Source organism: Marmota flaviventris, chromosome 11, assembly GCF_047511675.1.
Source record: "Marmota flaviventris isolate mMarFla1 chromosome 11, mMarFla1.hap1, whole genome shotgun sequence".
Lineage (NCBI taxonomy): Eukaryota > Metazoa > Chordata > Mammalia > Rodentia > Sciuridae > Marmota > Marmota flaviventris.
Window position 1 is genome coordinate 60798390 of NC_092508.1, and position 12781 is coordinate 60811170.

At 39.5% G+C, this 12781-nt stretch overlaps 1 protein-coding gene across 1 annotated transcript in view; it reads left to right on the forward strand.

Moving 5' to 3' along the window:
* Window positions 1-4068: 4068 nt before the first annotated feature.
* Window positions 4069-12781, forward strand: part of Tlk1 (tousled like kinase 1) — a 137448-nt gene continuing 128735 nt past the window's right edge. Inside the window, exon 1 of the mRNA XM_027946070.2 lies at window positions 4069-4760. Coding sequence (XP_027801871.1) covers window positions 4622-4760 — 139 coding nt within the window. The 5' untranslated portion in view covers window positions 4069-4621. The remainder of the gene's footprint in view (window positions 4761-12781) is intronic.

The following is a 12781-nucleotide window of genomic DNA, read 5'->3' on the forward strand; positions in this document are numbered from 1 at the left end:
ATTTAATCATACTACAGCAGTACATGCACACCCATGTTTATAGCTGCATAATAAACAATAGTCGAAATATGGACCTAGTCTAGGTGTCCATCAATGGATGAATGGATAAAGAAGATGTGATATATACACACAATAGAGTTTTTTCTGTTACAAAGAAAAATGAAATTATGTCATTTGCAGGAAAATGGGTGAAACTAGAGACAATCATGTTAAGCAAAATAAGCCAAACTTAGAAGGTCAAGGGTTGTATGTGTTCTCTCATATGTAGAAGTCAGGAAAAAGGAAAAGAAAGATGGAGTGGGGAATCTCAAGAAAATCAAAGGAAGATCAGTAGAGGAAAGGGATAAGGGGGTGTGAGGCGGGGGTGGTAGTGCTGGGGAGTGATACTAACCAGATTATATTGTCATATTTTGTATATGTATGAATACGTAACAACAAATCCCATCATTATGTGCAACTATAATGCACCAATAAAAATGTAGAAAGAGAAAAACAAAAACAGAAGAGTAACTGTGTGGGGTGATAGGCTCTTGGTCCTTTCTTCCTTTGCTAGATGGCTAAATCAGATGTTTATGAGGAGGTCGGTTTATGGGGCTCAAGTGCTTGCTAACCAGTTATGTTGGTAAATGATTGGCTCAATAAATATGCATCACAACTGTATGCCAGTCAGGTGCTAGGTGTTGGAAATACAATTGTAAACATGAAAGACCAAGGGCCTTGACCTCTTGAGATTTTTAGCCAAAGCAGGGAAATGGAAGAGAGAGAAGTACTGCAGCAATGATAAATGTACTATATGAAAAAAAAAAAAACCTACAAAATGAGAGAAAATCTTTGCTAGCTGTATTCTCAAGCTGGCTTTCTCTTTGGGAATATTTCTCTCAATGAGATTATCCAAAGAACCTTTCTAGTGATCTTTTCTTGCTATTGAGAATTCTCCTTTGTCACAGAATGACAGGGGATCCTTTCTGTCCAAATCTGGATGCTTGACTTTTTTTATAATTTAATTTTAATTTGTCAATATACCTTTATTTTTAAAAAATTTATATGTGGTGCTGAGAATCCAACGCAGTGTCTCACACATGCTAGGCAAGCATACTAACACTGAGCTACAACCCCAGCCCATAAACGCTTGATTTTTCTGCAGTTTTTTCTGTCGTGCAATCTATCACCCCAGCCATCCCATCAGACATTTTTAAAATGCCTACATAATAGCAAATGTGCAAGATGTGAGACCAATTATTTACCATTCAGAAATTTTTATTTGACATAATCATTTTTAATAAAATTATATATAGGCACAATTTGTGTCCAGAGGCCCTTTTTATGCTTAGATTATTTTAAAAAGTATTTATTGAACTTTTCTCAGAATATAAGAGGAAATACACGATTCATTGTGCAAAATTTTGGAAAACATAAAGGAAGAAATAGTAATTATGTAATCTTGTAGCCTAAGGTAAGTCATTATTAATTTTTTTGGGTGTGTTCTTCTAGTCATATACTTGCAAACAAATTGGGATCATACTCACTTTTTACTTTACTACAGTGTGAAAATGTTATCAATCTTCTTTGATATTTTTTGAAGACATGATTTTAAATAATGGCATAACATTCCATTTTCAAGGTGAACCATGGTTTCTTTGATTAGTTTCTTATTGCAGCTGGTAGTGGCCTCTTTATAAGTCAGCAAGTGCTATCTTTTTTTTTTTTTTTTTGGTAGTTGTAGATGGACAGCATACCTTTATTATTTGTTTATTTTTATGTGATGCTGAGCATTGAACCCAGTGCCTCATATGTGGTAGGAAAGCCACTGAGCCCCAGTCCCAGCCCAGAAAGTGCTATCTTTATCATAAACTGTAAGAAGGCAAGAATCAAACATCTAATTGTCTTTAGGCAACACTCACAACCAAAAAATATCTAAAGTAATTTGATTATACATATACTGTGTTCCTCTAATTACCACTTAAAATAAAAGCAGTAAGACTGCCTAAATTGCAGCTCAGTTTGTATAAAAGTAACTGTAAGCTCTGGACACGTTGGGAGGATAACCTAGGGTCATCATATTCCTTATGCAGAATTGAGCTTTGTTTAAAGTCATAGAATTCCTAGGAGCCACCCAGTATCTCTAACCTCTTTTTCATAGGTGAGGCAATTGAAACAAATATTGTTTTCTGCTGAGACTAATACCCATGTCTCTTAACTTCCTTCTTGTCCTATGCTCTTTTCACTACAATCTGCAGACTAAGCTTATTCTTAAAAATACAGAAAGAAGATACATTTATCTACATGTTGTTATGGGAACCATTTCCCCTTATAGTTACATGCATGCTGGCACAAAAATCTCATGGTAAGATCCTAGGTATGCATCCAAGAGAATGCAAGCATATGTCCAAAGACTTGTACATGAATGTTCATAGCAGCATTATTCAGAATAGGCAAATGGAAACAATGCAGAGTGTTGTATTTTCATACAATGTAGTAGTCAGCAATAAAAAGTAATGAAGTAGTTAAACATGCACAAATGTGGATGAATCTTGAAATAATTATACTGAATAAAGATACCAGACAGAAGAATGCAAATTGTATCCTTATATTTATCTAAATTAAAGAAAATGCAAAGTACTCAGTAGAGGCAGAAAGATCTTGGTTACCTGGGTATGGGACTGGAGTAAGGGGGAGTCACAAAGGGATAAAGGAAACTTTGGAGGGTAAGAGATTGTAGAAGTGGTTTTTGGGTTATATACATGTAGCACTTGACAAATTGTACATTTTAATTATGTGCAACTTATTGTATGTCAATTAACTCATGAAGTTTAATTTGTGAGATCTCCCTTTTAAATTTGAGAAGCAGTGACAAAAAAGTCACTGAAATATCTGAAGCACAAGAAAACTAAAATTACTTCTCAGATAACTGACAACCAAGGTTCCATTCTAGCATGATAGTTTATCTGAAGAAAACATTACTATGAGAAATGCAAAGTCATAAAAATAAAAAATAGAAATGACATTTTTGTCCCTCTGGTGATCATGCCATTTCCTCATGTCTGTACAGTTCTCTATATCATAATCTTTTCAGTGTTCTATTCAATTTGGTTTTTTTAAAGAGCAATAACCTTGTTGTATTTTTCCTTAACTATTAAGACTGTTGTTTTATGTACAAGATGGCCAGTCGCGGTGTGTGTACGTGGGTGGGTGTGCAGTAAAGCTACACTGTATCCATAAATTTTAGCAAATGCTGTAATTTGTTTTGGTATTTTGTAGTCAGGACTCAACAGCGGCACCAGAAACAAATTGGAAATTTCTAGAAACCATACCCTTTCTAGAAGATGAATGCTGTAGAGTTTTTCTAAATATAGGCAATAATCAAATTTTTCTTAGATTATCTATGTACTGTTTTAAAACAAAGAACTGCTATCACACACATATAGTCCACAACACCGGTAGTATTTTTAAATCCCTTTATTAAAGATTGTTTCCTAAAACACAGAAAGTTTTATTTTCAACCCCCCCACCCCCGCCATCTCCTTATTTTCTTAGTTTTTTTTTTTTTTTTTTCCAGTTATTACTCCCATTCTGCAGACAGGGAGGCGCATACAGGTTTTGTTTTTGGGTGTTTTTTTTTTTTTTTTTTCCACAGTGCAGAGGGGCAAAGAAAGAAGCAACTCTCAACTTTTCAGTTCCATTTTGAGAAACGATCACATCCAACTCCAGAGACGCGACAGCCCGGCGAGTGCAGAAGCAATTCTCCCCAGGCTGGGTGTGGGTCGGGAGCCAGGCGCGCTTCCGCGGGAGAGAGGGGGAGTCAGGTGGCAGCGGAGCGGGAGTCGGAGCTCGAGCAGCGCGGCGGGGGCGCGAGCCGGCGCGCCTCCCGCCGGCGGGCGCGGGGAGGCAGTCCCCGCGCTCGCGAGTCCGCCAGCCCCAGGCTCCCGCGCCGCGCTGCGATCCGCGGGCGCGCCAGGGGCGCCCCGGCGCCCGCGCCTCCTCCCTCGCGCGCCCGCTCCCTCCCCGCCCCCCCGCCCCCAGCCCCTGGCAGGTCCCTCCCCCCATGCCTGCTCCTGCGGCCGCCGCTGCCGCCGCCGCTACCGGAGGCGCAGGAGCCTCGCGATAGTGTTTGCACAGGCGGCGCGTGACGCTGCCGCCGCCTGTAACTGATGCAGAGGTTACCCCGCCGCCTCAGCCGCCACCCACCGCCCGCCGCCGCCGCCGCCGCCGCCACCCGGGCGACGCCGGGGGCCGACGCACTGCAGAGGTGCCGGCAGGTTCCGCCCGCGGAAGTCTTCTCGGCCGGCGCAGCCCGCGCTCCGCCCGCGCTCCGACCCCGGCCCGGCGGGCGCCCCCTCGACGCCTCTGCCGCCGCGCTCCCTCCCTCCGCCTCTTCGGCGCACCCGCCCGCTCCCTCGCTTCTCCCCCCTTCCCTCCTCCCCGTCCCCTCTCCTTCCCTCACCTCTTCCCTCCCCACCTCCCCTCTTCTCGGTTTCCTCCCCCATCCCCTTGACTCTCCCCTCCCAGCCCTCGCTCTCTCGCTCGCCCTCAGCGCGGCCCCCGCCATGACGGAGGCGGGTGCCGGTGCCGTTGCCGCCGCTGCCGTCGCAGGGGGGGAGTCGGGTTCCCAGAAAGTAGCTTGATGAGTGTCCAAAGTAGCAGTGGAAGTTTGGAGGGGCCGCCATCTTGGTCCCAGCTCTCCACGTCTCCAACCCCGGGCTCGGCGGCGGCGGCCAGGTCCCTGCTGAATCACACGCCGCCATCCGGGAGGCCCAGGGAAGGTAAGCGCCGCCGCGCCCGTGCCCGCTCGAGGGCCTCCCTTCCGCGCCGCGGACCCGCGCCCCGCCGCTCCTCCGCCTGACCCCGGGGTTGGGGGTGGTGGCGAGGTGGACGCGAGGCCGCCCGGCCCCGGGGAGGTGGTGCGCTGGCTGTGGGTGGTGGTTCGCGGGTGGCGGAGGAGACGGACGAGGGGGTGCGTGCTGGTGGGGATCGGGTGAGGCGCACAGACTCGCTGGGGTTCCAAGGAGCCAGTACTGCGAGGGTGGGAATTCTCCCCCTGGACGCGAGCCTCTTTCTGCTCCATTTGCTAGTACACTCAGTACTCTTAACCTCCTGGCCTCCGGTCTCTGGTGGGCTTTCCCTCCCGTTGGAGCATTCATCTTCTAGCCCCCTCCCCTTCCCCCGCGCACTCCTCCCATAGAGGCGGTCCCCACTCTGCGAGGTTTGCGGCCCCGGACCTGGAGGATGCCCTTCGCTTTCTGGGTGCCTGCCCTTTGGGAGAGGCGCTGAAATTATTCTGGCAGACTTTGATCCCCAGCGTGGTCCCCTAGAGCAATTCAAACGACAGACTGACTCGTGGGCAGGCTGTTTAAACCACCCCTCCAGATGGTTGCAACTTTCTCTTCTTCGCCATCGCCTCCTGCGTGTTTGTGCGTTATCTTCTCGAGTGCAAGTAGGCTACTGTTCCTCTCTGACAGGGTTGTGGGTTTTGTGGGAAATGTCTGCGTAAAGGTTACTGCAAACACGCACCAGATCGGTTACAATTGTTTTCTAAGTTTTCTGGCTTCTTGCATGCAAGTGTGCTGCCACCAGATGTAGCAGTTACACAGCTAGTAAGGCAGAGGAGAGTGCTTTTGACTAAAATTTCAACTTGCTGTATTTAACTTTAAGTATACGACATAAAATGGAATTTGGGAGAGCACGCATTTATGGGGGAAGAACAAATGTGGATCGAATCTCTTTTAACGCTCTTTTGTCTGGAAAATGCGTAGCGGTATTCATCAGCAATTGGTAAATGGGTTGTTCACTCCCAGTTGTCTCACACAAGGAGATTATAGGCACATTTCAAAAAAAACAAAAAAACAAAAAACGTTTGGAAGTCCAATAGTCTAGTAAATCTTTTAAAGAAATCAAGAGCTTCGACTTACATAGGAATCGGTGGGATTAATTTATTCTGAAAATATCTGTCGATATTTACTACTAAGAGCCATGACAATTGTTAATCAAGTGTTTTGTGCCCCGAATCCAGTGGTTCAGGCATAGCATTCTTTGTCATTTTGTTCCTGTGAGCATGTGTGAAAGTGACAATAGGCTCAAAGATTGGCATGAATATGCTCTAGAAAATTCATGGAAAGGTTTGATTTATGGCATCCATTAAACATGCCTACTACATTGACAGACAATTTTCCCTTTTATCTATCCCAACACTGATTTTTCATTATTAGAAGGTAAAAGCTTAATTTATTGAATGACTGAAATTTAATACATCTGATGATTTTCTTGAAAATTTGTATTTTTAAATGTGATTTCTGAATAGAGCAGTTGGTGCTTTTAGCATAATTTTACTTGTGTGTAGTTTCATTAAGGTGCTTAATGATAGTAAAAGAAAGAACATTTTATTTTTTGAAACTCTTTGTATCATTCACTCATCGATTTCTCAGGTACTTATTGGGCCATTACTATGAACTAGAACCTGTACTAGATACTGAGGGCATAATGTTGAATTGTTCAGTCTGTTGATATCTGTTATCAGTATTGGGAATTTGGGAGTCACAAAATCTAGATGGTGAGTTTCTGAGGTAACTTAAACTCTAGTTAAACTTCTCATTTGTATCTACTATTCTGCACTTTTCCTGATGTTTGAAAAACTTTGAAATTGTTGGAATAATGTAGCTTGAACTTCCAAATAACCAGATTTTTTTGTAGCAGTTTAGATGACAGTAGATTTTTTTTGTAACCTATAGCAATGAGTTTCTGTTAATTAATGAAATAATAGAGTATACTTTTGTGAAAGTTATACTTCACATCAAATACTTATTTGGAGTGGGGGAGTATTGGAGATCAAACCCAGGGTATGAATTGTGCCAGGCAGTGTTCTACCAATGAGCTTTCACCCTTAGCCCTTACGCCAAGTACTTGTATGGCCACTGTGGGATATTTCTTTTTGAATAACCAGCATGTAAGGTAAAACTGTGTTAATCCTCTAGGGTTATTTATTCATTTTGAGATTTTGTGGTATACTCTCAGATTTCACTAATGCTAATAGGAATTGTATATGTGAAGCACCAAATATCAAGATGAAGAAGTTTGCTGTTCAGTGGAGTCCCAGTTTTTATTTTAAGAACGGATTTAGCTCCTTTTGTAGGAACATGTTAATATGCTTCTTAAATAGAAGGTTTTTTTTGTGTGTGTGTTTTTGTTTGATTTTGGTACTGGAGATTGAACCAAGGGGCACTTTACCAAAGAGTTGCATTTCCACCCCTTTTTATTTTTCAGTTTTAGGCAGGATTTCACTAAATTGCTGAGGGTTTTTCATAGTTGCTGTGCCTGGCTTCAAACTTGCAATCTTCCTGCCTCAGCCTGCCGAGTTGCTGGTGTGCAACACCTGCATAGCAATGAATTGAAGTTTGAGAGCGCTTTTAACTTCAGGTTACTGCTTGTAAGAACTGTTACTATTAGTGGAATTTGAAAGAATTAAATGTAAATATCAAGACGAGAACAAACTTTGTTTCTTGAAAAATTGATCCAGTTTAACTTTACATATAGTAATAGAAAAAACTTCAAAGTATGTACATATATAAATATTTTATTTGTGATGAACTCCTTTTAAGAAAATTTAACTTTGAAAATGAGTTAAAGATATGGATGGCAATAAGTATCTGTGGAAGTTATTTGTTCTGAAATTTTGACATTTGAGACCCAAAATCTAAGATGATAACCTGATTATTATTTTTATTTTTTTTTTTTTGGTGTCAGGGATTGAACTCAGGGGTGACTTACTGATACATCCCCAATTCTTTTTATTTTTTTAACTTTGAGACAGGGCCTCGCTAAGTTGCTTTGAGTATCTTTCTAAGTTTCTGAGGCTGGCGGAGAATTTGGCTGTCCTCCTGCCTCAGCTTCCCAAGTAACTGGGATTACAGTGTGTACCACTATATCTGATATAATCTTTTATTATTAATATTATTATTATTATTTTATTTTAGGGGCTCTCAACCATTGAGCCACATCCCCAGCCCTTTATTTTAAAAATGTATTTTATTTAGAGACAGGGTCTTGCAAAGTTGCTTAGGGCTTTGCTAAATTGCTGAGGCTGGTTTTAAACTTCTGATCCTCCTGCCTTAGCCTCCTGAGCTGCTGATTATTTTTAATGCTCTATATTTTGACTTTCTTCTTCCCTTTCTTACCCTATTCCTATTATCATGGTCATATAATTTTATTTGATTTACAGGTAAAATACAGCTTCAAACATTAAGAGATTTAGGAATCTAGTTGAATTTAGGAATTTATCTGTCAAATATAGTATAGACTATTTTCTTTCCTTTGGGTCCTGAAGCTTTTTTTTTTTTTTTGTGTGGTTCTGGGATTGAACCCAGGGCTTCATGCATGCCCCAAAATGCCTGCAGCTTCTTCTTTATCAATCTTTAAGTTCTCTTAGAGGTACTCAGCAGTGTAGCTCTTGATTTTCTTATTTATTTTTGTGTCAGGGATTGAACCCAGAGGCCTTAACCACTGAGTCACATCCCCAGCTCTTTTTATATTTTTATTTTTTCTTTTGAGACAGAGACTCACTAAGTTTGCTTTCTTGCTAAATTGCTGAGGCTGACTTGGAACTTGCAATCCTCCTGCCTCAGCCTCTCAGACTATAGGCATATGCCACCATGCCTGGACTAGATTTTCTGTTGAGCTATTGAACCTGTAATCTCCATCTCATTTTGTCTTCTATAATCCTGTAATTTAAAAGGTAGGGAGTAAAGAAATTAAGTAAGTTTTCAAATAATGGTAAGTTTTATTTTGTTGAAGTTCAGGAACCTAGTGTGTGATATTGACTAGATAAGTAGATGGGTTCTTTTTTTTTTAAAAAAAAAAAAAACAACAACACGTCAGCACAAGGTGTTTTTTTTTGGAACTGGAGATTGAACTTAGAGGCACTCAACCAATGAGCCACATCCTCAGCTCTATTTTGTATTTTATTTAGAGACAGGGTCTCCCTGAGTGGCTTAGCACCTTACTATGGCTGAGGCTGGCTTTGAAGTCATGATCCACCTATCTCAGCTTCCTGAGTTGCTGGGATTACACATGTGGGCCACTGAACCCTGGCTGTAAAGGTTACTTTTGAATGAGTTAATTGCTGAGCATCAAATGATTGATTATATAAAATACTTGCAATTTTTTCCTTTACCATCTTGTCAGTTATGAATAATTTGTTTCACTTATTTTTTTTTTATGCATTATTTATAGATGACAGTGGAAGGCATTACAATTCATTACACATAAAGAGCACAATTTTTCATAACTCTGATTGTATACAAAGTATATTCACACCAGTTGGTATCTTTATACATGCACTTTGGATAATGATGTCCATCACATTCCACCATTATTTCTAACCCCATGCCCATTCCTTCCCCTCCCACCCCTCTGTCCTGTTTAGAGTTCATCTATTCCTCCCATGCTTCCCCTTCCTACCCCACTATGAACCTCCTTATATCAGAGAAAACATTCAGCATTTGTTTTTTTGGGATTGGCTAAATTCACTTAGCATTATCTTCTCCAACTCCATCCATTTACCTGCAAATGCCATGATTTTATTCTCTTTTATTGCTGACTAATATTCCATTGTGTATATATGCCACATTTTTTTAATCTGTTCATCTACTGAAGGGCATCTAGGTTGGTTCCATAATTTAGCTATTGTGAATTGTGCTGCTGTAAACATCCATGTGGCTGTGTCCCTGTAGTATGTTGTTTTTTAAGTCCTTTGGGTATAGACCAAGGAGAGGGATAGCTGGGTCAAATGGTGGTTCCATTCCAAGTTTTCCAAGGAATCTTCCATACTGCTTTCCATGTTGGCTGCTCCAATTTGCAGTCCCACCAGCAATGTATTTTACTTATTTGTAAATAGTGGAAGTAGTTTGGTCTAAAAGATGGTATCAAACAGTACAATTAAACTGTTGTTTCTCTGTTTTCATGTTTGAAGACTGCATTCCTTAGATAGAAGAATTAAAGTATTTGAACTGACACGGTGGGGCATGGTGGCACATACTTGTAATCCCAGCAACATGAGAGGCTGAAGCAGGAGGATTGCATGTTCAAGGCTAGCCTGAGCAATTTAGTGTGACCTTGTCTCAAAATAAAAAAAAAACAGGATTGAGGATGTGGTTCAGTGGTAAGATACCCCTTAATTCAATTCCCAGTACTAATAAGAAAGAAAGAAAATATGCTTTAACCTTTTTGGTCTCAGGACTCCTTTATTTTCTTAAAAAATATTAAAGATTCCATACAACGAATCCCATTATCAACAACAACAAAAAATTAAAGACCCTAATGAGATTTTGTTTATGTGAGTTATATCTGTTAATATTTGCTGTGTTAGAAATTAAAAATTTTTGAAAATGTTTATTAGTTTATTTTAAAAGAGTGGTAAACCAACTACATACTAATAAGGTTTTTTTTGTGAAGAATAAAAATGTTCTAAAAATTAGTGCAGCTAGTGGCATTGTTTTATATTTTTGCAAATCACTTTGGTTTCTGGCTAACTAGAAAATGCTTCTGTTCTCAGTCTGTTGTGATATGTTTTTATTTAGGTATATTAAAAAACTTCACCTTCACATAGATATGTAGTTGGAAAAGGAAAAAAATATTTAATAGCCTTTTAGAGTGAATATTCTCTGATGTTACACCAAAATGACAAGTTGCAGTTTTTCTTTAAAAGGTTACTTGCAATGTGAAAGTCCAGAAATGTCTTTAGGACCCACACAAAATCTTTGGATCATTCATTAGTCTAGAAAGAGACTAAAGGGTGGGATACACATAACTGTTTTCAGATATATATTTCACAAGCATAAATAGAAGTGAGAATAGATTCATTCTCCTGTTGGTTTTTTTTTTTTTTTGGTTGTTTATTTATTTATTTTTGGTACCAGGGATTGAACCCAGGGGCTCTTAACCATAAAACCACATCCCAGCCCTTTCTATTTTTATTTTGAGACAGGGTCTTTCTAAATTGCTGAGTCTGTGATCCTCCTGCCTCAGCCTCCTGAGCTACTGGGATTACGAATGTGCTCCATGGTGTTCTCCTATTTTGGAAAGCAGACCTGTAAGTGAATCAGGAAGACACAGATTAGATTAGTTAGACTTGTCCAACAACAGAAAGAAGTATTTAGCTGTAAGAATTTAGAGTACTAGAACATTTTTCGAGGAGAGTGGAGATAAATTACAGATTCTTATATTAGATACTGATGGATTTACAGTTTAAGGTCCTTGGAATTTAAAAATGTAAATATTTGTAATTCTTTAAAAATTCTTACAAATAGTTAAACTATAGTTAGATATCTGTTAACATTTTTGAATATTCTCTCAAATCAGTCAACTATTGTTGACTTCATGACTATTTTGCATTTTTTATTGTGACTTTCCTCTGAGGATTTTCCTGTATTTTCTGGAGTCAACAAGATCAGTCTTTCTGAAATGTTGCTAAATTTCTTGTGAAATATAATAGCTTTGAAGATATTTCAGGGAATCAAATGTTGTTTATCATATAGTTCAGTTGCATTGTAATATATTTGAGAACAGAGTTTTATTAGAGTACTATGGGGGCTGATTCTCAGTTTTGAAAGAGAAATGATAACATAGTTTACATAATGTTATATTTGTGATTGTTTATATGATTTCAAAAGTAATATGCTTAAACTGTTCTGATATTTTCAACACTAGAGTAGGAAAAGAGGAAACATAAGGAAAAGTGTTTAAATTGATCTCTCTTGAATCTAAAGATGCACATTAAATATAACCTGGACATAAAATAAAGTGAAGAATTTTAATTCTTGTTCAGAGACTTATACTTGTAATATTTACCATTACTTGTAAAAATTCTTATTCTAATTATATGGGAGATAATCACTTCTGTGAGTTGGATTGTTAGATGGCTACAAGTTAGGCATGAACTCTCATAACTTTTTAAAAAAAATTTATTTTTTAGTTGTAGTTGGACACATACCTTTATTTAATTTATTTATTTATTTTTAAAATTTTTTATTGTTGGCTGTTCAAAACATTACATAGTTCTTGATGTATCATATTTCACACTTTGATTCAAGTGGGTTATGAGCTCCCATTTTTACCCCATATACAGATTTCAGAATCACATCAGTTACACAACCATTGATTTACATATTGCCATACTCGTGTCTGTTGTGTTCTGCTGCCTTTCCTATCCTCTACTATCCCCCCTCCCCTCCCCTCTTCTCTCTCTGCCCCCTCTACTGACATTCATTTGTCCCCCTTGTATTATTTTTCCCCTTCCCCTCACTTCCTTATTTATTTATTTTTAATTGTATGTGGACTCATTGCCTTTATTTTTATTTTTTAATGTGGTGCTAGGATCGAACCCAGTGCCTTACACTTTCGAGGCAAGTACTCTACCATTGAAGTACAACTCTGGCCCTTATTTATTTTTATGTGGTGCTGAGGATAAAACCCAGGGCCTTGCACCACTGAGCCACAACCCCAGCCCCCTCTCATAACTTTTTTGAGGCCAATTTAATGTGTAGTAAGTGATACACCAGCTTGAAACTTCATGTACTTGTTGCATTTGGGTTTCAAGCTCATTTTCTATTAAAAAAAGTCATAGAAACAAGTTATTTAGTTTCATAACTCCTTCATGCATTTTCATAATTTTTAAGTGTCTTAGAATGATTTAGAGGAATAGTGTTAAAAATGGGCGAAGAAGTGTGGTTTAGGTGAGAAAGTGATTGCATTCCAGTATAGTCCCTATTTTGCCATTAATTAGCTGTGTGATCTT